The 27,255-nt window shown below is 39.5% G+C and overlaps 2 protein-coding genes across 4 annotated transcripts in view; one reads left to right on the top strand and one right to left on the bottom strand.

Moving 5' to 3' along the window:
• Positions 1-9,932, top strand: part of LOC134800793 (putative divalent cation/proton antiporter TMEM165) — a 44,913-nt gene extending 34,981 nt beyond the window's left edge. Inside the window, exons 3-6 of one of the 2 annotated variants that reach the window (XM_063773345.1) lie at positions 2,491-2,571; positions 3,094-3,286; positions 5,678-5,763; positions 7,925-9,932. In XM_063773345.1, coding sequence (XP_063629415.1) covers positions 2,491-2,571; positions 3,094-3,286; positions 5,678-5,745 — 342 coding nt within the window. In that variant the 3' untranslated portion in view covers positions 5,746-5,763; positions 7,925-9,932. Of the gene's footprint in view, positions 1-2,490; positions 2,572-3,093; positions 3,287-5,677; positions 7,265-7,924 lie in introns of those variants that run through there. The other variant, XM_063773346.1, reaches the window with a different exon arrangement.
• A 1,915-nt stretch (positions 9,933-11,847) lies between these two features.
• Positions 11,848-27,255, bottom strand: part of LOC134800749 (uncharacterized) — a 29,288-nt gene continuing 13,880 nt past the window's right edge. Inside the window, exons 7-9 of one of the 2 annotated variants that reach the window (XM_063773289.1) lie at positions 26,584-26,740; positions 13,586-13,719; positions 11,848-12,009 (exon numbers count right to left, since the gene is read on the bottom strand). In XM_063773289.1, the coding sequence (XP_063629359.1) occupies positions 11,870-12,009; positions 13,586-13,719; positions 26,584-26,740 (431 nt within the window). In that variant the 3' untranslated portion in view covers positions 11,848-11,869. The other variant, XM_063773288.1, reaches the window with a different exon arrangement.

Here is a 27,255-nt window from a genome sequence, read left to right as displayed (position 1 = left end):
CTCCACGGCCCCCGAACCGAGGGTGAACATTCGTCATTATGCCTGGCAGTACGAATGACACATTAGTTTTTTTCTTTTTAGCCTAGCATTTTTACGTTTAGCACATTCACCCCTTTTTGAAAAGCATAAGCTTTGCGTTTTTTGAGAAAAGGAATTCAGCATTTGTGGATCGCTTTGTATGTTCTGCTCGAGATGTATTTAAGCATACCCCATTGATAGTACATTTTGCTCTCATTTACTTATAGATGCCTGTATACGAGTTTAGTATCATATGTATTATACAAAACGACGTACATATCTGTCGACGGATATGTACCTAATATTGTTTATTTGCGAAAAAATGTACAGCAATTTTTGTTCTTATAATTGGTTTCGTTTATAAAGCACAATTTTTTACGTGCACTTTAAGGGCCACCCCATACTAGCGTCTTATGAGCGTTGGTGTCTAGTCAGCGCTATGAAAAATGGCGTCGCTGCGCAGTTGCGCCGAAATTGCGTCGAGCAGCCATAGAGTTGACTAGACGCCGACGCTCGGAAGACGGTAGTGTGGGGTGGTTCTAAATCTCAAAATTTGATAGACGAATCTTATACAACTGCTGTGTTTTTATGTCCCAGATACTGTCAGGGAAGTTATAAAAAAACAATTGGCAATCTATATATCCAATATGCCTGATCCAACTGCCATGTTACCAAATCAGATAGAGTAACAGATTGGCCAATCAAACTGTCTTAGTATCTGGGATAAAAAAATGAATTTACTATACTCATAACATAAGCATAATAAGTACCACCGCATTTTTAAGATGCTACCTAAGAGCTGTTTCCCACTGACGTCCAGTTTTTTGCGGGTACGGGTTTTTGCAGGATCCCGTTTTCCGCAAACAGAATCCTCGTGTGAAAGTTACTATATACTAAAACGGGATCCTGCAGAAAACCGTACCCGCAAAAAACTGGACGTCAGTGGGAAACAGCTCTAACTGGGTGGATACTGCGAACGTCGAAGGAAATTAGTCTATCTACATTTCTATCGCTTGATTAACCTTTCTTATTATGTGTGTGGTGGTCAAATATGGTGGGTTTAAAGCTCGATTGTGCTGTATAGGCACAGAATAACTAATAGTACTACCGTACAGAAAATTCACTCCTTCACAAAAGTCAGATTTAGGTATAAAATTATACCTATACTCGCCGCCTGCAACAAAATTGAAACTTATAACCGCGCACGAACCGTGAATTTTCTTTTCTCAAAAATGGACGGCAAAGTCGACTTTGCCGTTTAAAAAATAGGTCGCGAAGCGCGTAGTTTATGGTCAGTCAAAAATTAAAAAGTTAAAAACATTGCAGTCTCGATTTTGGGACTGCAATGTTGCATACAAATTCCATTATTTGTCGAGTTCCAAACTTTTTAAAAGTTGAAATGGCCATATCAAATGAAGGCACAGGCCCATTAAACAGCCAAACAGATGATTAGTACCGCGACTATTTAGCTGTCTCAAATAGGTTGGCGTATTTTCGGCAGAAAAATACACTTCTATTTTTTTATTAAAAAAATAAAAAGGCGGCAAAGCTAATTTTTTCAATTGTTTCTACTTTTTTCCGTGAAAATATATACGTAAGATCGTTGCTTTTGTAAAATATTTCTATGATATTTATATTTCTTGCACCATTTTTGAGAAAAGCACTATATATGACTCGGCTGGAAGGCTACTTGCTGGCTTCGGATTCAATTAAACGGACTCCCAAGGTCGTCCGTTTAAAACGAATCCTCAGCCTGCAAGTAGCTGCTTCCGAGCCTCGACAATAATGTACTATTGCGCGAGCGCCACGTGATACGACTATCTTGCGGTCGAGCGGCGCCCACTGCCATACGATTGCCGGCCCGTGCGGCGCGCCGGGCAAATGTACCTAAACTGCGTAGTGACACCCCCCTGGTATAGGACAGGAAAACAAAGTTCTAAAAATAGCAAAAAAGATGACTGAAAATTCACAGATAAGAGTAACAAGTTAAGAGCGATAGATATGCACATATATTTTCGATGTTTGCTGTAGCCACCTAGTATTTCTTTAAAATTTGCAAGTTGTATCTAAAACATCTACCAAAAGATACATTTAAATACATTTTCATTTTATCTCGCGCTTGGCATGTGTTGTAATGTAAATTGTTATATAATATAGGTAATTCATATTCATACATATTTAATCATGTCATGTAATATTTGCATTAGTTAATACTCGTAACGCAAAGTGATGCCTACAGTTCAGTGTTTTAGGTATTTACATTAGTAATTTTGTCTTACCTTTTTCACATTAGGGTGAACCCGAAAACTGAGATATTATTTGACAAACAAGGCATCAATTTTCCATTTTCCCTGAGTTACTCTTCAATTGTTTCAATTTTTGTTGGATATCTCTAGATAATCTACCCACCGAGTAGATCACTCTTTCAAAAAGTGTCATAACTATTATCCTAAAGTGTTATTGAAATTGCAGGACGAAAAAGAAGAGACCTTAGACATGCTAGAACAGGGTCAAGCAGAGAATCGACGGCGGAAACGAAACGCCGTTATTAAGGTGAGTTACTGTTGTTTCTATAAATATCTGTTAGTTTTACGTTGTTTACACTTTGCCTCTGGGCAGGGCAGTAAGTACTGTAAGCAGGGACATCGTGTAAACATTAGGAGAGCATTTACACGATGTCCCTGCTGCTTTGTTGCGACAGTCAAATCAGATGACCAACAGCGGCGGCAGTAGCGTTTACTCGTATGTTCGTACAGTAACTGTATTACTTATATCTAAAAAATGTATATAGCTCTTACGAGTATGTCGGTATTTTAAGACACTGAGCGTTTCTTTTATTTTTTGCCATTTTTATATATTGTGACCTCTTTTTCCACTTTTGTGTTATTTCTTTCTATTCAGAATCAGGAGCTCTTTTGATCCTAATGGGATAAAAAAGGGAGTTTTTTTTCTATTGTGTTACCATTTCCCCATATTGAATGTACTAAGACAGAGGCACGAGCTATGCGAGTGAGTGCTAATTTTCTACTTACCGTAAAAATAACTGCACCCACTAATCGATATATTTCCTAAAAGGTGCTCCTCCAAGCCGCGACCCTAACGTTCCTCGCCGAGTGGGGCGACCGATCGCAGCTGGCGACCGTCGTGCTGGCGACGCGCGAGAACGCGGTCGGCGTCGTGGTCGGCGGCTCGCTGGGACACGCGCTGTGTACCGGCCTGGCGGTCATAGGAGGCCGGATGGTGGCGCAGAAGATTAGCGTTAGGACTGGTGAGTCTTTCGTTTCTTAGTTTATTCAATTGCACGCTAGATGTCGCTGTGCCACTGCGCTGCATCGCGCTAACGAAGTTTCGACGTGGGATCTATATAGGTTTGTGTGAAAGAACGTTTGCTAAAGAGAACGGTAGACGGTCATATGTAGCTCGTTGGGACACGTGCTGTGTACCGGACTGGCGGTCATAGGAGGCCGGATGGTGGCGCAGAAGATTAGCGTTAGGACTGGTGAGTCTTTTGTTTCTTCTTAGTTTACTCAATTGTACGCTAGATGTCGCTGTGCCACTGCGCTGCGTCGCGCTAACGATGTTTTGGAGTGGGATATATATAGGTTTTCATCACACTCGCTCAGTAAATGTGGAATTGCACGCAAGTTTAGCGGGAGTTATAGAAAAAGCGTTCTCCCTAGGGAGTTATGAAGTTTCTAGTGCCATAATCAACAGTTTTTTGTCTTTATACTTAATTTTTGTATCGCAAGTGTGATGAAAAACATTGTGTGTAACTCGGGGCGTAATAATATTGCAAACTCGAGTCTATAAATCGCTCCGGCAAGCCGTCGCGATTTAACTTACTCTCGTTTGCAATATTCAACTTACGCCCCATGTTGCACAATGTACTATTGTGTGGAAGAACGTTTGCTATAGAGAACGTTAGACGGTAATAGGTGGCTCGCTGGGACACGCGCTGTGTACCGGACTGGCGGTCATAGGAGGCCGGATGGTGGCGCAGATTAGCGTTAGGACTGGTGAGTCTTTCAAATTGTGAGGTAGATGTCGCTGTTATGTGTGCTGTATCGCGCTAACGAAGTTTTATCGTGGACAGTATATATGTAGATGGAAATGTGAGGTTACGCTAAAGTAAAGAATGGTCGTCGTCAGCGGCTCGCTAATAGGACACAAACTTTGTACCGGGCGGCCGGATGGTGGCGCAGAAGATTAGCGTTAGGACTGGTGAGTTAATTGGCCGCTAGATGTCGCTGTCCCTTGTATAAGTTTGTGTGAAACAACACGTGGTGATGACAGAGATTAGGGATGATTGTCGGCGCACGCACGCACTTTCAAACATTGTCCTAAAATCGAAAATTTGTGTCATGTAAATATATGGACGACGCCTTTGCTGCTGTCTTAGGGTGGTATTCCACCTATACAATATCTTTGTCCCATGTGGATTGCGTCGCACATTTTGCTTTAATGAGAGAGTGAGGCGCACTGACATTGGACAAATAAATTGGACAGGTGGAATACCACCCTTAGAGAAAATATTGGGTACATAATTAGGTCTTAAAATTCTCGGGCCTGCCTATACAAAACTCGACTTGTAGTCTGTATCTTTAGGTATTTAAATAAAAGTAAACAAACAATTTGTCAATTTTCGGGTAGTTATAACATTTATTGGTTAACCAACCAAATACTAAACCGCCTGCATCAGTCACTGAACGACCTGACTTCAATTCTTCACTGGCATAAGGAGCCATTTGAGGGTAGATTTAGTTTACTTTTATTTAAAAACCTAAAGATACAGACTATAGTCTCGTTTTCTAACATCAGCCCTTGAATTTTAAAAACTCTTCTTATGATGTACCCATTGCACAATAGTAGTTTATGTGACTGCTACATAATGAAAGGCATTAAAATACGAGTGTGGGTTTATGAAACGAATGAAATGAGTTTCATAATAGTATCACACGAGTGTTTTAATGCCTAATTATGTACAGTTACATACACTGCTTTATCTACACACATATTATAAACTTTCTATGATATATTCACTAACCTCATATTAAAGCCGACATTGGGGCACTTTCCTCTCTGGCGGAACTCGCGGATATGAGATATGGCGTCTCCGAAACATCTTTATCGTACATTTTACACGAAACTTTTGTTATAGTTACTTTAAAAACAACAAAACAAATTATTTTTTACTAACAAACTAATTAAAAGATAAACTGTACGTCAAATGGCGGCAAATGAAAACTTTTTTCACGCATGTCACGCATCCGTAGTTTTTTTTAATTCAAAGACAAACTAGAGTCGGGGTCGATTACCATATCGTCCGATACCAACTTACAAGCGAGATTTGTCAATATTGTATGCAATTGTCATTTGATTTCGAATAAAACGTCATCTCGACTGATATTAGAATAGGGGTCAAATCAAATTGCTTTTTTTTTCAGAGATGTTCGAAATTTGAATGTCATTACCAAATCGATTTTGATATAGTAATGAAGCTATTACCACATTTTCACAGATAAGAAATTTGCTGTAACAAAACAGTTTATCGTAACGTGGGCCATTATTTACGGATTTTGAAGGCATCATAGAGAGTTTATGATATGTGTGTAGATAAAATACTATTAGACATGACTTAACTTACTGTTTTCGTTTGCAGTGACAATAATCGGTGGTCTGGTGTTCCTCTTCTTCGCCGTGAGCGCGCTGTTCATGGGCCCCGACTAATATAGACAATCCGTACGTGTAAGTGACAATATGTTATGTATGTTGTATTGTATAGTTCCTTTGTGCACTTAATATACGCTCCTAAAACGATTTTGTTCGATCTAGTGTCGGTTAAGACTCGAGTTCTTTGAGTCCTCTGCTTTAATACTCGGCTCAGTTTTGCAGACTTATAATTAAGTCCAAGCTGGAGTCCTTTTTAACTTATTAAAAAGACAGGAGTCTTTTGTAGACTTAGTCCTTTATCAGATGATTGTTGTGTCTTTATTCGGACTTCGGAGGCTCGATTCTTTTTGAGTTGCTCTTAAAAAAGACTCAATAAAGGACTCGACTTGGGGCTTAAAAGACTTAAGTTTTTTTAATGTGCTGAGCCTCGTAAAAATGAGTTCCTAACAACACTAGTTCGATCTCAATTGTCTTATTTTGTTGAGAGTTCGAATCTAATGTATATCTGTGTAAAGACGTGAGAAAAAGGGTTTCCGATTGTCGAAGAGTTGTAGTGTAAGAAAAAATTCTTGCTTCGTATTTGACAACTGTCATAGATGGCGCTGTACGACTCCCTACAACTCTGTTTTACAAAAGTTCAATAGTTCACGTTTGACTAGAGTTTGAAAGTATGTTTAGTGGCACAGTACCATTTACTTGCTGTCAAAGTCAGGGAACTATAGTCTGTTGAAAGACGTCGTATGAAACGCGTGTGCATTGGTTATTACACACATCGGCTATCTTATTGCGGCTACAATATAGCCTCGTGTGTAATGACCAACGTAACACACTTCTACCACAATGTACTATTACGATAACCCGTGCACTCGCGCCAGCTAGCGGACGCCCAAAAAGGTACTTATTTTTTCGTCTTGGACGTGTAAAATTACTGTAACTGTCAATAAGGGTGAATCAACTTTTTAGTGTCACTCGTTGTCATGGTTACGTCTGGGCAACTATTAAAATCCTATTTACTAAAACATTAATTTTGTGGTAGTTATTTCCATAATGGCCCATTTACTAAGCATGGTACAGTTTTCTCACATAGCTTGGGTACGGAGACAGTACACATACATATTTTGCGTTTTGAGGTTATAATATAAATTGCATGGAGATGACAGGTGTCACCGTACATAAGCTACATGAAAAATAATACACAGTAGAAAGTGATACTACATTTATGTTTTTTCTAACAAACTGTACCACGATTGTCCCTTGGAAAACGGGATAGCATAACGACACAAAAAAGTTGATTCCACTCAATTAAATAAAATTATTATCTAAAAAAGATAACCACTTGACGATTAAATGCTAGGACAATATTTGTACATGAAAATCATTGAGTTATAATTACTATAGAGACGCCATACCAAACAATGAAATTCTCGCAATCGCAATCTGTACCACGCGAACAAAACGTCGTAAGCGCCGTAAAATTCATGGCGCTTACGCGTTTAGGTCGCGAGATTTACGCTCTGCTTCTATGGTTTGATGTCAAAACGACATCAACTCATGGAGCAAAATACTGATTCTCTGTGCCGGTATTACTAACGTATAGAATGTTAGTAATAATAGTTAAATGATTAAAATACAACGCTTTGTTAGCAAAATAAGCATTTTGTCAGTTAGTACTGACGTTAAAATTATTTAATTTAATGATAAATGTTGTCGTTGTTGGACATTGTTCAAATATAGAAATTAATAGTTTTGTATTTGTATGAAAATTCCATGTTAAATTATATACTCGTCATCATACTATATTTTTCAATACATTATGGCATTTTATGAAATGAGAACGATTATGAAATAATGCATTTTAGATTAGTACGCTATTATTGAATACTTTTTAAAAGATACCTCAGAGTAAAAAAATGTTGCGCGAAAATATATTTGTTTACTTAATTTTATCCAAATAAGCCGTAGAATCCATCTGTTAGTACAGAGATTTGTAAAATCTATTGATACTATATGTTTCAACTATCATTCGTATTATAATTGTCACAAGTGTACCATGTTGAAACTCGATCAAAACGTTCAATCTTCTATACGTACCTCGTTTATTTCGCATTAGAAAAACCTGATCCTGACGTATCTTTTTATTGAATAACGCTTTTAACAAATAGTAATAATTACTTATGAAACCAAAAGAATGTAAATGAACATAATTATATGCTATATAATGGTTACATATTTGCAGTGACCAGGCGTGGATCACTCCGCGATTTCGTCGCGTCGCAACAAGTGGCTAGCCATAGGCCGCGCGTGGCGCTTGAGCCACCTAGCGGTCATATCTGTCCTAATCGTAATAGACGCGTTTTGTTTAGAGAGTGAATCTTCTGTACCTAGTACTATTATTTATTCTGTGCTGTGGTTTATTTTCCAAAAGTGTTTTTCAATAAAGAGACACGTCAAGATCGTGTAGTCTTTTTCTAAATGCTTAAATAAAACGAGTTATAATAGAGATCTATTTAGAACAAAACATGTTGTCAATTGTTTACGAGTGCAAATTCATGCTTTATTTATATTGTTCATACATAATTATTATATATTGTGAAATGCGATTTGTAATCCTAGACATAATGAAAGCCATGAATACATAATAGTATAGGGTCTATAAGTATGATACAATTGTAAAGAAATCTCTTGGGTTAGGTTTTATAAAGGTATAAATTACAATATTGGCAACATGCAACACGCACTGGCAACATTGATTAACACTTGCGAGACCAATGATGATCTCCTTTAGGCGGTGTTGCCAATTTAAAATTGTAAGAGCTTTACAAAATCGGGCCCAGTTGTATTAAGATACAGAAACAGACAACGCAAGTAATGTGACAGGAGACATATAATTCTGTTTAACACAACCGGGGTGTACGCAGCTCGCTGCGTTACTCATCTGGAATCGGCCTTTAGTATCAAATAATTGTAATGTTCAGTCCGCCATTTTAGCTACAGAAGTACACATGTAACGTTGTTTTTCATCACACTTGCTAGGCGATGCGGTCCGTAAATCCTAAATTTCGACCTAGGGCTGTAATGTACGTCCGAAATTAGGCAGAAGTTTTATTTTATTTTCCTCAAAAGTGATGAAAAACATTGTGTGCCACAAGCGGTACAGGAATCGTGTTAATTAAGCCCACGCCAATTCACATGCGTTCGTAAATTCTTGTTTACCGCCCTTAATACACTACTATTAGGGTCGATCAACTATTTCTTGTTGTTATTCTGTCCCATCAGCCAGGAGACAATAGTAGCATAGTTTCTTAGAAGAGCTGCTGTACCATGTTCTACAAACGTGCTAGGCCTTAACTACCAAAAATTTCAGGTTTGATTCATTTAAATACGAAATAACTAGTATTTTAAGAGTGACCCAGGAGACCGTAACCATGGCAACTAGTGACAAGAAAAAGTTGATTCACCCATTAAAGGCCCGTTATTCTATCCGTAACTATTTATATTACTTGGTATATCTAGGAGTGTTTTGTATAGATGGTCTGTGATATAATCTTATTTTGTGAATAACATGTCTTAATGACGTAGAGTAGATATCTCGACCATTATCCATTTTTTTGCGTTTAAATTACTCATGTGATATATCTATATCGCGTTCTACAGGGTGATCCAGAACTCCTAATGAATAAATGTACCAGTGATGGACACTGTCCGAATAATTGCCTCATTTAAACGTAATTCCAAGCAATATAGGTGACAAACTGTGTCAACTATAGGAATTGCGTTGTTTAATACTAGGACATTTACCTTATTAATCAAATAATCTGTAGGAATCAGTCTTAAAATGCAGGTAAATTTTTTATACATATTTTTTTGCGTCAAGACTTAGTGGTAGTACTTATTTTGAAAACAGTTGTCTAAATTTTGCTTCTCTTAAATGTATCTTGTTTAATGTTAACTCATTTCAAAAATTCTCACTTGATTAATTGAAAAATTCGGGAGGAACAAATTTAAAAACAAACGCCAGAAAATTTGTGAACGTGTAGTTATCTGCAAAGGACTGTAAGTTATCTTCGACGAAGATATTTTACAAGTTCTAATGTATGTATGTAAACTATTGTTAAATACCGATTAAGTTTATTTTTTATAAGTACAAAAGTGAACGCCGTATCATGTTTGATGCTTTTGTTAAGTGTTGAATTATTTAAAGTATTATTTTTTATGTAAAATTGAAATAAAATTAGATGTATATATGTATTTTGTTTCATTATTAGACAGATTCCCATCGTAGATATTAAGTGTAAAGGGACATATAGAAACAAGGTGACGGCGCCAGTAAATGGACAAGGACCCCATAATGGATATTAATTGTTATTTAAAAGAAAGTAAAGATGTTACGAGTGTCCATCATTGGGCCCAGCCAGATTAGTGCCCAATACTGGTCCCTAGTTATAAATAAAACGATTACAAAAATGACAGAATTTTATTCTGGTCTCAACATAATTTAAAAATTGTCCATGATTGACATAAGTACCTACATCCTACATACAAGGTAATATTATTTGTTTAATTTATTTTTAACAAAACAAAATACAACCTTAATAATATATATGAACTAATATCACAATAATAATAATTTCGCACTAAAAATTATCTAATCAACATTTATTTCGTAGTCAACGTAAAAACATAAAATGTGTCAAATGATTGATTGCAATTTAAATGGTTTTTTATCTTAGTCATTTTATCACGTCTTCAGATAAAGGGATTACCTCAAATCCTTTAAGGATATGAAATTAAGTGCTGACTTGCTAATAAATACCTAGTTGATAGATAAACGACACAATATAAAATATTCTGTTAAGAAATTTTATTCTATTCAGCCATTAAAATGAAAATATTTATTTAAATAGCCATCAATAACTGGCCACCTTTGAAAAATGAGTTCTATTCACCTATAAACATAATTCATTTTAGTATAAGGTGGCTAATTATTGAATGCTGGCCAGTTATATTCAAACCTTATACTAAAATGAATTCTGTTTATAGGCACAGAATAAATAATAGTACTAGGTACAGAAGATTCACTCTCTAACAAAACGCGTCTGTTTTAGGACATTATTTGATCATGTAATGTTTTCATCTACCCTCAACAGGCTTAAGGAGCCATTTGAGGGTAGATTTTATTTACTTTTATTTAAATACGTAAAGATACAGAGTAACGCTTGGTCTAACTCTACCTTTATACGCTATGAAAGTACGGCTATCATAGTGACTTCGCTAGCATGGGGCGTGTTCGCTATAGAAAATTATAAAGATATTAAAAATGCTTATACATTCTTCTCGTGTCAATTAGGGGGTATTACTGCAATAATCTGCCGCCAGAGTGCACACTAAGCTAGCTAGTAAACCATAGAGTAATTCATACATACTGTGCACAGACACAGCTGTGTCTTAAACTGTTTTTTGACAAGTTTTCACAGACAATAAAATATGACATTGATGCATCAAGGCTGTTTGTTAACAAGGGTCTACCAAGAAACGCGAAAATCGAAATTTTATTATCTGCTTCTTTATCGCTCGAATATGCAAGTGTGATAGAGAGGTTAGATAACGAAATTTCGATTTTCTTGTTTCGCGGTAGACCCCCAGATTGTGATGGATAGTGGCAGTGGCGCCCCCTACGCAGAGTTTTGCGTAATATTCCCTATTGTATGAAAACCTTACAAAGTTAGTCTTTATTGTCATCTGTCGTCGCTTTTAGCGAGTTAAAAAGCTATAGGTAATACTAAAACGTAGTGGTTATACGAGTATCTTTGGGCTTAGAGCATTTAGTAACTAGAGATGTCATCGCTGTCATTTTCTGTACGACACTGTCTGCCGATTTTTGCGGGGAGAGGGGACGTCAAATGTATTGCTATTTCTACATGATTTATACGTAACGTACAAATAGCCATGTCGTACAAAGAGGGGTAAGCTCTTAAAGGCGACTCCAGTTATTAACTGCCCTAAGATCTTTGGGTAATATCTTATATTTTCAGAAACAAAAGAGGATTTTCTTTTTTTTCGAGCTGTTAGGGTGGTATTCGATCTATCCAATTTCTTTGTCCAATGTGTATTGCGTCTCATATTTTGCTTTAATGAGAGAGTGACTGATATTGGACAGATGGAATACCACCCTTAATGACCACTAAGTTAGGTAGACAGCGATATAGTCGTCGGCGGCGTCCATGATGGCCTGTGTTAATATGGAGTCGCCGGTCCGAGAGGCGTGCGAGGGCAGGAACAACACCATCTGACTGCTGCGAGCCCAGGAGTGGTTCAGCGTACCTGCATGCATAGGTGGCCACTAAGTTAGGTAGACAGCGATATAGTCGTCGGCGGCGTCCATGATGGCCTGTGTTAATATGGAGTCGCCGGTCCGAGAGGCGTGCGAGGGCAGGAACAACACCATCTGACTGCTGCGAGCCCACGAGTGGTTCAGCGTACCTGCATGCATAGGTTGGGTCAGGGGTCTCCAAACTACGGCCTTTACCTTGACCCGCGAAAAGAGTGGCTTAGGGTCATAAAGTTTGGGAGACACCGGGAGTACCGGTAACACAGTCAAGTCGCGGAGTGAACCACGCCTGGTTGCGTTCACGTCTACGACTTACAAGGAAGGGTACCCAACTGTCCGACTCCGATTTGATTTATTTTGATATATGTTATAGACTTATAGAGTAGTCTAAAATAACGGACACGTATTTTTTTTAGCTGCCCAAACTCAACCTGTTAGGAGAAAATGGCCTTCAAAGTACTGAAAATTTACCAAACCTTCTAATTTCTGAGAAGAGACATGTTCAAAAAAATTGATAGTTATTACTGGTTTCGTTATATGTTGGAGAACATGAATAAAGAATGGGGACGTGTTTTGTCATTTCACCACAAACTCATTTTTTATATAAAAAAATATATAAATAATAAATAAATATAATAAATATATTTTTATAATAAATTACTTTGTATTATCAACAAGAATTCAAGTCTAGTTAAGAATCAGATCCAGGTAAGACCTAGGCGATTTCCCGAATGTTTGAATGGTGTAAAACAGTTTTTGCTAGTAATAATAGCTAAAACTTTAGTATTAATGATTGCCAACAAGCACGCGCAACTACCTAACTTAACTCATACTTAACACTAGTGGCTTTGAGGGCTGTAGACTAACCCGCATGACTCAATAAATTTATTTTTCACGTTAAGTAAATCTACTCAGAATTTCACGAGAAACTGTTGAGAAATGCGACCCGTAGGTAGAGAAAGACATAAAAAAGAATTAGGCTAAATATACGAATAGTCGTGTTCAATTATAGCTACAGTTATGCGGGCTGTACACACTCGTCGAGAACGAGTGTGTACTGTAACGGTTTGCAACCTTTACAGCCTTTTTTAATCAGTGACTGGTTAGTCACGATATTTAAATTTAGAATATCAGCCCGCTGTCAAATAGATCGCGGTGCGGAATTGGCATTCGTTTAGAGGCAGCCATCCAGTGTAGATATCTATGTGAATTGTATGCTAGCTGAGAAAATATATCTGAATCAGTAATATCTGTGTTTCCTCCATGCATACATACTGTTCCCTTCTCGTCTCGCTGTTCCTCGTCTCGTCTCGCGGTTCCCCGATTGGATCGGAGCGGTGCCGAGACTGCCGGCGAGAGGCTCTCGTCTCTAAAATCCCTATCCCTAAAATTTAAAGCAAACCGGGACTGGAACCTCAGGGGCATGAGCTTTCTCTGCCAAAAATGTGGGAGGTCGTGCCGCTCACGCATCGGCCTCCACAGTCACCGAACCCGTTGTCTAAACAGCAATGCATAAATCATCTGCAATGGAAAGGCCTGCGATGAGTGGGAAAGAGTTGTTGCACGTACCGTAGTACCGCAGCGGGTAGTGGCTGGGCTGGTGCGGCCGGGCCAGCAGGCAGGCGGGCGCGTCGCCGGGCGCCAGCACGCGCGCCGGCCACCACGCGCACGCGCCCAGCTTGTGCCACACCACGTCGTCGTACCTGACAATATACATCAACATCACTGATTTATACTTTCACGATTATTAAACATTCAAACAAAACGCAAAACGTTCAAAGGGGCTATTTTTTTTTTTTTTTTTTTTTTTATGAAATAGGAGGCAAACGAGCAGACGGATCACCTGATAGTAAGCGATTACCACCGCCCATGGACACCCGCAACACCAGAAGGGTTGCAAGCGCGTTGCCGGCCTTTAAGATGGGAGTACGCTCTTTTCTTGAAGGTTTGTAGGTCGTATCGGTCCGGAAATACCGCTGGCGACAGTTCATTCCACAGTTTGGCTGTGCGAGGCAGGAAGTTTCTGGAGAAACGCACAGTTGAGGACTGCCAACCATCCAAGTGATGAAGATGGTAATGATGGTAATGGCTATTCATAAATTACGTCATTTCAAATTAGGGTGGGGGGGTTCTGGACATCGGATGATAGTAGCATGACGTAGGAGGAAACGGGGTCATTCGAAGCATGTTTTTTGGATGATTTTAGGGGGGGGGGGTCAAAAATCGATGACGTAATTTATGGACAACCCCAAACTGATAAACAAGACCAAGTGCGGGTAGTTCGAAAAACTCGCGCGGCTAGAAGATGTTGATGTCAACTTGAGCCAGTCTTCTCCGAGACCACCGTCCTCGAAACGTCGGAGGTAAATCTTAAAACGTAATTACGCGATTAAGTCTCGTTGCACAGTGGGATAATATACATCATCATCATATCAGCCCTTTTATCACCCACTGCTGAGCATACGCCTCTCTTCCAGTACGCCCCTTGTCCCGGTCCTGAGCTAATCTCATCCAGAAGTGACCCGGATGTTGTCCACCCAACGAGCCAAGGCCAGGCGCTTCTTTCACAACAATATACGGAAACTATTTACTCATGTGTGGTCGTCCAGAAATCGTGTGATCATATAATTTGGCCTAATTTTTGACCCCCCCTCCCCCTTGGTGATATTTAGTGATTTTAACGCAAACCCCCCTCCCCCCACAAGATCACGTGATAATTATGATGCGGGTACCCTTAAACGCTAAGCGATCAAGGCCATGGCGCCGATGCGAGCTTTTATTATTAATGTTTTAAAGTTAGTGCAATAAATGTTTTTATTGTGTAAATACGCATATAAAATAGAGCGGATTGTTTGATCTGATTAAATTTTTGAGTAATATTGTTGTCTTTGGCTTTCCCGCTTTGAAAAAAAAATTACACGTGATATCTTCTCTGACCCCCCCACCCCCATCGTAATCATTCGTGATATTTTTCTTACCCCCGACCCCCCCTCTAAACCATCACATGATTTCTGGACGACCCCTATGAACGGGTCTACCGCGATATTATTTAATACTAGCTTTTGCCCGCGACTTCGTCTGCGTGGAATTAGTGACAGCAGCTAAAGTAGGTATAGCGCCTGGATAATGCTAATAGCGATCATTCAATTCGCGCATTGCTTACTTCAATTAGTTATTAGGCAATTCATTAACTCTTTTAATTCCACCCCCCTTTGCACTCTCTTCAGGGATGATTTCCGACATGATAACTATCCTATGTCCTTCCCCGGGACTCAAACTATCTCTATACCATTTTCAACTAAATCGGTTCAGCGGCTTAAGCGTGAAGAAGTAACAGACACACTTTCGCCTTTATAATATTAGTATGGATATATACCTTAAATCCGACGTTTTGATGCGACCTAACATAGGGTATTCCGTTCGTGCTTCCGCATAGTGCTTAAACCATGACTTAGATTTTAATTTCACAACTCGTTATGGTTTTGATACGACTTGACGAGTCTTGGCGCTAATCGTGTTCGCGTTCTTCAAGGTCATATCAAAATATAATTAAAACCGTAACAAGCCTTTAAACCTGAATCGAGCCATATTTTATGAACCGGACTTTTAACATTTCATCGTTCTTAACTTCTTACTGGAATTTGTAAGAACAACTTCAAAAATAAAAACCTGATAGATTTGTTATTGTCCTGTATCAATTTGTATTAGATATCATTGCTATTGTATTAAACCAAGAAAGACAAACGATAGCGACATCTAAAATACACCCAGAGACATCTAGCGACAGATGTTGGCACTAAAATCCAATGTTTTTAACCCACGACAGGCGTGGCTCACTCCGCGATTTCGTCGCTTTGCTACAGGTAGCTAAAAGTACATCCGTTCGGCCCCAATTTTGAGGTTTGTCATAAGCCGCGCGTGGCGCTGTCGCCACCTAGCGGCCATATCTGTGCTGATCGTAACAGACGCGTTTTGTTAGAGAGTGAGTCTTCTGTACCTAGTACTATTATTTATTCTGTGCCCACGATTTATTATAGAGATACCTACTTATATGTATATGGAGCGCTTACCCAGTTGCATCGACAAAGCTTAGGTTTCGCAGATACCTAATCTCAAGAATTAACTTATGTGTGTAAGCTTTCAGTGTGGGGCACAAACATTTTGGTATTCTTTGTATTTTTGTACTGAGTATGCTTGTGCGGCACAATCACGAATAAAAAACCGGCTAAGTGCGAGTCGGACTCGCGCACGAAGGGTTCCATACCATTATACGGAAAAGAATCACGTTTGTTGTATGGGAGCCCCACTTAAATATTTATTTTATTTTGTTTTTAGTATTTGTTGTTATAGCGGCAACAGAAATACATCATCTGTGAAAATTTCAACTACTATCACGGTTCATGAGTTACAGCTGGTGACAGACAGACGGACAGCGAAGTCTTATAGTTCGTTTTTTTTAGCATTAGAAAGAAGGTAAGCGATCATGACATGTCTTTTAATTGAAAAACGCTTTTTAAAAATCAGTAACTATTACTTATGAAAGCAGAAGAATATAAATGATCGTATTAGATTCATAATTGTTACATATTTGCCGTGACTTATTTTTAAGACGTGTTTTTCCATAAAAAGACACATCAAGATTGTTTACCTTATTTGTAATGCTTTAAAAAACGACCTATAAACCGTGACTTTAATTTGAATATCACAACTCGTTATAGTTTTGATACGACCTGACGATAGTCTTGGCGCTAATCGTGTTCGCGTTCTACAAGGTCGTATCAAAATAAAATTAAAACCGTCACAAGCCTTTACACCTGAATCACAGAATAACGAATAGTACTACCGTACAGAAAATTCACTCCTTCACAATAAGTCAGATTAAGGTATAAAATTATACCTATAGTCGCCGCCTGCAAGCAAAATTGAAACTTATAACCGCGCACGAACCGTGAATCTTCTTTGCGCGAGCGTCACGTGACACGACTATGGGGCTGTCCATAAATTACGTCATCGTTTTTTGACACCCTCCCCCCTAAAATCATCCAAAAATCATGCTTCGAATGACCCCGTTTCCTCCTACGTCATGCTACCATCATCCGATGTCCAGACCCCCCCCCCCTAATTTGAAATGACGTAATTTATGAATAGCCCCTATCATGCGGTCGAGCGGCAGCCCACTGCCATACGCCGGAGGCCCGCCGGCCAAATCTACCTAAACTGCGTAGTGACACCCTCCTGCCTGAATCGAGTCCATACTTTTAACATTTCATCGTTCTTACTGGAATTTGTAAGAACAACTTCAAAAATTTAGAACTATTATCTATAAAATATTGAGTGTGTGTGTATCAATTTGTATTAGATATCATAGCTTTTGTATAAACCAATAAAGACAAACGATAGTGACATCTAATATACACCCAGAGTCATCTAGCGACTAATGTTGGCACTAAAAATCCAATGTTTTAACCCACGATTTACTATTTATTATAGAGATACCTACTTATATGTACATGGAGCGCTTACCCAGTTGCATCGACAAAAAGCTTAGGCTTAGGTTTCGCTCAGATACCTAATCTCAAGAATTAACTCATGTGTGTAAGCTTTCAGTGTGGGGCACAAACATTTTGGTATTCTTTGTATTTTTGTACTGAGTATGCTTGTGCAGCACAATCACGAATAAAAAACCGGCTAAGTGCGAGTCGGACTCGCGCACGAAAGGTTCCGTACCGGATACGGAATAAATCACGTTTGTTGTATGGGAGCCCCACTTAAATATTTATTTTATTTTGTTTTTAGTATTTGTTGTTATAGCGGCAACAGAAATACATCATCTGTGAAAATTTCAACTGCTATCACGGTTCATGAGCCTAGTGACAGACAGACGGACAGCAAAGTCTTAGTAATAGGTTCCCGTTTTTACCCTTTGGGTACGGAGCCATAAAAACGAAAAATCTATACTACATGATACTACAATGCAGGCACTTTCGCGACACTAGTTTCCACGTCGTCGCATTTACACTACGAAATCAGTTGCATGACACTAATTTCACCAAAAAATCGCGCAGGGCACGAAATTGATTTTGTTACGTGTTGAAGCCGGGGAATGATAATTAAAAACGCCGGTGACCAATATATAAACTATAATAAAAACACACAAGTACACTAAATGCTAGAATTCTTATATCTAAGTTAAAACTAAGTGTTGGACGCCAAGAGGAGTTTAACCCGCGACGGATTGGGATTCCTGCTAATCCGAAAGTACGCCGGCTAGCGTAAATACTGGTGAAATGCTAACTTGCTAGGTTCGAGACGGTGTTTAAAACCGACCATGAAGGGCATGTCCATAGGCTAAAACAAAGGATTAACTTTAACTATGCCGATGCCGGTCACCTTTAATAGATATTACTTTATAAAAATGTACTCTGTCTGAGTGTTTGCTTAGCCTCTAGCACTTACCCCTTCGCTGTAATATCACTCACAAACAAAACAATAAATAATGTCCATCATTTCCTTATAAACTCAGCTATGATTGCATTTTGCATCTCATTTTACATTTGCAATTTCAATTACTCTGGCGGGTACATTATCCGCACAACAACCGTATTTATCTTTCGAAGACATGAGCTGGAATGACTTGCCGAATGTCATGCATCAATATTAGTAAGGTAAATTTCCTTAAAAATATAGAAAAAGATGATGCGCCACCGGGATTGGAACCCTCGTCCATCCGATCGCAAGTCTAACGTTATGCCGCCGAGCCACCGGTACTGTTAGTTAATCGCGCGAATTAGTTGACTGCTATACGCTCCACGTTTCGTCGGCCTAAGCTACGTACTTCATGCAAAAATAAACCCTATTACTTGCTAAATAAGATTCAATTTTCTATGACCCAGTTAAATATGACTTACGATAACATAACATATTCCTCCTTCCTCAATAAAAAAAAAATATATATAAATATATATTTTTTTTAGTACCCCGGTTTGAGGTCTTTAACATGCCAGTTACCTATACATTTGCCATATACATTGTTTAGACGAAATATGGTCTCTGACAGCTTGTCTACTATTATAGCCCTATCGTACTTAGGAGCTAGTTTTGCCATGAACTTATTGGGAGCGCTTGACAAACATTTAGTCCTTTTGTATACCATCTCACCAACCTTAAAAGTATGTGTTCTACGTTTTCTGTCATAACGCTGCCGACTGTCTTCATGTGCTTGCCTTAATCTTTGTCGAACAGATTCATATACTTCCCCTCGTTGCTTGAGATTCTCTATATATGGCGAAACATTTATCGGGTAATCATTGTCCTTATTTTGTAATAATTGCACCGAATTTGGCCGATCTACATTCGGTACACGGGTTTCTCTGCCCAAAAACAAATACGAAGGAGTGTGGCGTGTCGTTTCATGTACTGCAGTCCTTATAGCATTACCGATCTGAGGTAAGTTGACATCCCACATATTGTGTTTTCCTGGCTTTACAAACGTCGAGATCATAGTGCCTACCACTCTGTTAACTCTCTCAGTAGGATTACTTTGTGGGTGATAGTTCGGTGTATACCACAATTTACTGTTATACTTCATTGTCAAATCCTTGAACTGCTGTGAACAGAACTGGCGACCATTATCACAAATGATAGCCTTAGGTGCACCATATAGCAATAACTGACTTTCCAGTATATCGCATATTTTTTCTGCCTTTCCGGTCCTTAATGGAAAGAGAAGCACAAACTTGCTGAACCGACATGTAATCACGAGTAACATAGTGTTACTTGATTTGCTTTTCGGAAATGGGCCCATCAAGTCTAATGATATTAGCTGCCATGGCCGTGTAACCTCCCTATGCTCACCCATGAGTCCTAATGGGCCCTGCTGTGACACTTTATGCCTCGCACACGTGTCACATTTCGTTACATATTGCTTCACTTCTTCCCACAAGTTAGGCCAAAAATATGTTTGTTTTATTTTTAGATACGTCTTACGAATACCCAAGTGACCAGCCGTCACATTGTCATGACAATCTGCGAAGACCTTACCTCTCAATGCCTCAGGCACGTACAATTTCCAAACATCTTCCTGGCTCGGAAACGAACTTAACTCTATCCTTTTATACAACAAGCCATTCATGACTTTCCACTCGTCCGATGTATTATCTTGTACTTCCATTACCTTAGATCTGTACCAATCATCTTTGTGGCGTTCTAAAATGTCAATAGTATTTATTTCCGGAACAGTACTGCCGATCGAACCCCGTGACAATGCATCAGGTACAACGTGACTTTTGCCAGGCCTGTGTACTATATCAAAACTGAACTGCTGTAGCTTCATGGCCCATCTTGCTAACCTACCGTGCGGGTCTTTCATCTTATGTAACCATTGCAACGCACTATGGTCAGTGACCACTGTGAAGTGTACTCCATCAACATATGGCCTAAACTTTTCGATCGCAAAAACCATACTCAGTAGTTCTCTTTCTGACGTTGAGTATTTCTTTTCCCTGTCATTAAGCTTTCTACTTAAATACGCGATGGGCAATTCTACATCTCCCTGATTTTGACATAAGACCGCACCAATTCCGCTATTACTAGCATCACATTGTATAGTAAAGGGCTTAGAATAATCCGGACATGTCACAACAGGCGTCGTGGTAAGTAATGTTTTCATTTTCAAAAATGCCATTTCCGCCTCCTTGGTCCAACATAGTTGTTTCTTCTTTTTCCCTTTTGTAAGGTCATGGAGCGGAGCAGCTACCATGGCAAAGTCTTTGACAAATCTCCTGTACCAACTGGCTAAACCGATGAATCGCATTAACTCTGAGTAATTTCGTGGCCTAGGAAAGTTAATGATTGCCGCCACCATTTCAGGATCTGTCCTCAGCCCATCCTTATCAACTATGTACCCTAAATATCGCAAGCTTGAGCGGGCAAACTTGCATTTATCTACATTTATAGTCAAATTTGCTTTTTTGAGAATTTCCAACACCTTATTTATTAATTGTATATGCTCCTCAAAGCTTGTAGAACAAATAACGATGTCATCCAAATATGCCCAAACCTTATCTTCGTTTGACTGAAACAATATATCCATTAATCTTTGCTGCGTCTGTGAGGCATTAACTAGACCAAATGGCATAACCTTAAAGTGGAATAATCCCTTGCCCCCCACAGCAAAAGCAGTTTTCTCCTTACTGTCCTGATCTAACGGAATCTGCCAAAATGCTGATCGTAAGTCAATAGTGCTCAAAAACCTAGCATTGCGTAGACTATCTAAAACGTTCGTTACTCGTGGCAGTGGATATGTATCACGTTTAGTTACTCGATTTAACTGCCTACTGTCAAGACACAGCCTATTATCCCCATTCGGCTTTTTAACTATAAGAACTGGTGAGCACCATGCACTATGAGATGGTTCCACTACATCATCTGCTAACATCTTATCCAACTCCTTTATGATGTCTGCCTTAACAGTAGGTGAAAAATTATATTGTTTCTGATGAATCGGTTTGGCATCACCAGTATCGATACTATGAGTTAACATGGATGTTCTACCTAACCCATTACCAACCTCTAATCGCATACGTCTTATTACCTGCTCTAATTCTTCTTTTTGCTCTAAACTTAGATCTTCACCAGAAACAATGACCGGTTTATTCACAGGGACGTCACCTAAGTTCATTACCTCGCTTTTATTTCCCCTGAACTGTAATGAAATACCAAACTCTTCAAAGAAATCTTTACCCAATATCATCTGATGACTTAACATTGGCATGACCTTAGCAGCAATCACATTAAACTGTCCATCAAATGATACTGGAATGTCGTACACTACATTGAGATTATGCACTGATCCATCAGCCGTACTCATTTGGGTTGGTGCAATTTTGTACCCTCTCAATCCTATTGATGACAATATATCCGCAAAGGCAGGATTGATGACAGTCCGATTCGCACCATTGTCCAACAATCCTACAAACTGCCTTTGTAGAATGCCTAACCTCACGTAATCTCTATTGTCATTCTCTTTTTTTACAATCATAGGGCACAGGTCACCGTCTGATTGCGAAAAATATCTCCTAACAACCTCCAACCACTCCTGCCACTCCGTAGCTTCTTGACACCGGGGAAAGTCTAATGGACAGGACTCGGATTTTCCCCTGAAGCGTTTCCCTTACAGTGGCAGTCCTTCGTTGTGACCCCAAACCGGCCACACCTATAGCAAAATAGTCTTTGCCTCTCCATCTTGCATTCCCGGAATAGATGCCCACTCTCACGACAATTCCAACATCGCCTACTGATCACTCCAGGTTTGACCTGCAGTGACGCTACCGCCTCCTTTTCTACGGCATCTTTATTACTTATCACTACACCCACCACTTTGCTGCTTAGTTTATGTGCTAAGTCCGGTTCTAGGGTATTTTTTAAAGTCTTAGGCTCCTCAAAATTATCACAACTAATTTTAGTACGTTCGACAATCCTCAAAACATTAACCATATCGGAAACTGAACTAAAATGATCCCTGCACACCGCTCGCTGATAGTATGGCTGAATATTTCGCAACAATATATTGACCTTTTCAGACTCAGTAATCTTGGCTGGCAGTCTATTAAACATGTTTTGCATTACTGCCATGTAAATCAATACCGATTCTTCCTGACCCTGTGTTCTTGCCCTTATCTCCGCCAACAATTCTTCTTGATAAAACGGCTTTTGGAACGCACGCCTCAATAAAATGACTAAATCTTCCCAATCGTTCGCATATTCTTTATTAGCCCTAAACCAAATTAAAGCGTCTTCCTCAAAAAAATCTACTGCGTACCGCCATAAATCAGCGTCTGTTGCATTCCTCGCCTCTCTAAGTTCCGCAACTCGTTCTAAAAAAGCATTGATGCTCATGTTTGTCCCTGAAAACTTTAGCCCCCACTGATATATCGGAACCAGCTTACGCTTTGGAAGATCTTCTTCCACTGTCGATGTCCGCAATAACCTGGACTTGCCACCATCTTTAAAATTCTTCTCCTGTTCCGGAAAAAAATTAACACTCCTGTCCGCCATGTCCTTCGCTCCCTTTGATCCAGTGTCCCTTAGATCCCCTTCTAGCTTTTCTACTATCCTGAGCCCTAAATCGCCTAATGTCTGCTGTAAAATCTCTATATCCTTAACGGTTAAATTCTCCTCTTCAACTATATCATCTTGCCCTTCCAACTTCTCAAGCAACTCCTGACATCGTTGCTGAAGAGCCTCTTTCCGAGTACCATCAGCTTCCGCTGCCTGACCTATCGACATCAACCGACCCTGCACATGATACAGCCTGGACACTAGTCGCCTAAACAATGTCTTATCTGGCTTCCCTACTATCTCGGCAATATAACTTCCCAAAACACTCAACTTTGTAGCACACTTATCTAACTCAGAGGAAACATCAAAGACCTTCTGGACTGGAGCACCACCCCCCTCTGCATCAACTCCTTTAAAATCTTTTTCAAAACCGGAACCGTACTTTGAATACTAATGCCCCGACATCCCAGTTCGTATTCCAGCTCATCCTTTAGCAAATAATTAGGATCCATGCTTAACATAAAATATAATCCTTAACAATAACGAACAAAAAAGCTGTTACAATTGCAAGTTCCGAAAGCGATTATCTATTTGAAACTAAATGTAGAATCTATACTTTAATTCCAAGCAACAAAACCAAGTTAATACGTAGGTAATACACAATTACACATAAAACAATATAATAATATTTTCACTCTTCACAGAATTTTACTCGGTAGGTAGTTATCAAAACATACAAAAAAACAAACGGTAATATTAAAATAATCAGAAATAAAAAACAAACTATCATAACAACCCTAAAAATAATACACCAGCAAACACCTATCAGTTCCAAAATTAACCGTAATTTATTCAACTGTCTAAAAAAAAAAAAATATATAACATCAAACTAAAAACCGTAATACATTCTTTACGCCGTTTTGTCCCCTTCAAACACTGTTATTTAAATTTTAACGTTGGGCGCTATTTGTTACGTGTTGAAGCCGGGGAATGATAATTAAAAACGCCGGTGACCAATATATAAACTATAATAAAAACACACAAGTACACTAAATGCTAGAATTCTTATATCTAAGTTAAAACTAAGTGTTGGACGCCAAGAGGAGTTTAACCCGCGACGGATTGGGATTCCTGCTAATCCGAAAGTACGCCGGCTAGCGTAAATACAGGTGAAATGCTAACTTGCTAGGTTCGAGACGGTGTTTAAAACCGACCATGAAGGGCATGTCCATAGGCTAAAACAAAGGATTAACTTTAACTATGCCGATGCCGGTCACCTTTAATAGATATTACTTTATAAAAATGTACTCTGTCTGAGTGTTTGCTTAGCCTCTAGCACTTACCCCTTCGCTGTAATATCACTCACAAACAAAACAATAAATAATGTCCATCATTTCCTTATAAACTCAGCTATGATTGCATTTTGCATCTCATTTTACATTTGCAATTTCAATTACTCTGGCGGGTACATTATCCGCACAACAACCGTATTTATCTTTCGAAGACATGAGCTGGAATGACTTGCCGAATGTCATGCATCAATATTAGTAAGGTAAATTTCCTTAAAAATATAGAAAAAGATGATGCGCCACCGGGATTGGAACCCTCGTCCATCCGATCGCAAGTCTAACGCTATGCCGCCGAGCCATCGGTACTGTTAGTTAATCGCGCGAATTAGTTGACTGCTATACGCTCCACGTTTCGTCGGCCTAAGCTACGTACTTCATGCAAAAATAAACCCTATTACTTGCTAAATAAGATTCAATTTTCTATGACCCAGTTAAATATGACTTACGATAACATAACAATTTGCTTTCATGAAATTAATGCATGCATTACGAAATTCATTTCACGCCACTAATAGAGTATTTGACTGTATTTAAATTAAATTATTTTACACAATGAAATAAAGCATCAGAAGATTGATAGAGAAACGTAGACAGCAGTTATTTTTAGACACAATTTCTATTTTAAAACCCGTATAAAACTATAAAGAGTTGGTAATTTGATTGTGACGTCACATGCCAGTGTTTCATATAAATTCCATAGTAGCAAAATCGTTTGACAGTTCGAAAAAAGAGACTGATTTGACTAGTAGTCAAATACCCTATTTCATTAAGCAAAATGTGAGACGCAAATACACATTGGACCAAGAAATTGGACAGGTAAAATACCAACCTTAAGCTCGGGTTTCCTAGGATAGCGGTGCCGTCATATAGCGGCCGTCTCCATACAAGTACTACGACATCCATATTTAGCCGTATTATTTAGTATGGAGACGGCCGCTATATGACGGCACCGCTATCCTAGGAAAACCGATCTTAACCGATCTTTTAGCTCTGGTTTCCTAGGATAGCGGTGCCGTCATATAGCGGCCGTCTCCATACAAGTACTACGACATCCATATTTAGCCGTATTATTTAGTATGGAGACGGCCGCTATATGACGGCACCGCTATCCTAGGAAAACCGATCTTAACCGATCTTTTAGCTCTGGTTTCCTAGGATAGCGGTGCCGTCATATAGCGGCCGTCTCCATACAAGTACTACGACATCCATATTTAGCCGTATTATTTAGTATGGAGACGGCCGCTATATGACGGCACCGCTATCCTAGGAAAACCGATCTTAACCGATCTTTTAGCTCTGGTTTCCTAGGATAGCGGTGCCGTCATATAGCGGCCGTCTCCATACAAGTACTACGACATCCATATTTAGCCGTATTATTTAGTATGGAGACGGCCGCTATATGACGGCACCGCTATCCTAGGAAAACCGATCTTAACCGATCTTTTAGCTCTGGTTTCCTAGGATAGCGGTGCCGTCATATAGCGGCCGTCTCCATACAAGTACTACGACATCCATATTTAGCCGTATTATTTAGTATGGAGACGGCCGCTATATGACGGCACCGCTATCCTAGGAAAACCGATCTTAACCGATCTTTTAGCTCTGGTTTCCTAGGATAGCGGTGCCGTCATATAGCGGCCGTCTCCATACAAGTACTACGACATCCATATTTAGCCGTATTATTTAGTATGGAGACGGCCGCTATATGACGGCACCGCTATCCTAGGAAAACCGATCTTAACCGATCTTTTAGCTCTGGTTTCCTAGGATAGCGGTGCCGTCATATAGCGGCCGTCTCCATACAAAATACTAGGTACTCATCCTTATTTAGCCGTATTATTTTGTATGGAGGCCGCTATATATTATATTCACCCCTATCCTAGGGAAAACCGAGCGAAATAAATAAATATTATAGGACATTTCTTACACAAATTGACTAAGCCCCACGCTAAGCTCATGAAGGCTTGTGTTGTGGGTACTCAGACAACGATATATATATATATATATATATATATATAATACATAAATACTTAAATACATAGAAAACAACCATGACTCAGGTAAAAATATTTGTGTTCATCGCACAAATAAATGCCCTCACCGGGATTCGAACCCGGGACCATCGGCTTCACAGGCAGGGCAGCTTAAGAGAAGACCTACCCCGGCTTGGGTCCCCACATGCAGCTAGGGCAGGGCAGCTCATCTCGCAGCTGTGCTGGGACCACGGTGCTGGAGGTCAGGGTCCGAGTACTGGACAACACCTTGGAGATGGTAAGTGCCTCATTTTGTGGTTGCTTCTTGGGAGGGTTCTTTCGATCTAGAAATTATGTTTTTTATTAGTGACATAATAATACTTAAGGCAGGCGTGGCTCACTCCGCGATTTCGTCGCTTTGCAACAGGTAGCTAACATTACATCCTTTTCACACCAATTTTGGTGGCTAGCCATAAGGCGCGCGTGGCGCAGTCGCCACCTAGCGGCCATATCTGTCCTGGTCGTAACAGAGACGCGTTTTGTTAGAGAGTGAGTCTTCTGTACCTGGTAGGTACTATTATTTATTCTGTGCTTAAGGGCCAGTTTGGTGCGACTGTTTCCCTAAGGGTGGTATTCCACCTGCCCAATTTATTTGTCCAATGTGCATTGCGTCTCACTCACTCATTAAGCAAAATGTGAAACGCAAATACACATTGGACGTAGATATTGGACAGATGGAATACCATCCTAACCGCCACTTGTACCATCCCACTAACCCGGGGTTAACCGGTTAAACCTGGAGTTACCATGATTACCAGTATAATTTGACACTGGGTTAACGGTTTAACCCCGGGTTAGT

Source organism: Cydia splendana, chromosome 20, assembly GCF_910591565.1.
Source record: "Cydia splendana chromosome 20, ilCydSple1.2, whole genome shotgun sequence".
Classification (NCBI taxonomy): domain Eukaryota; kingdom Metazoa; phylum Arthropoda; class Insecta; order Lepidoptera; family Tortricidae; genus Cydia; species Cydia splendana.
The sequence above is the reverse complement of the archived record's forward strand: the minus strand, read 5'-3'. Positions and strand labels throughout refer to the sequence as shown.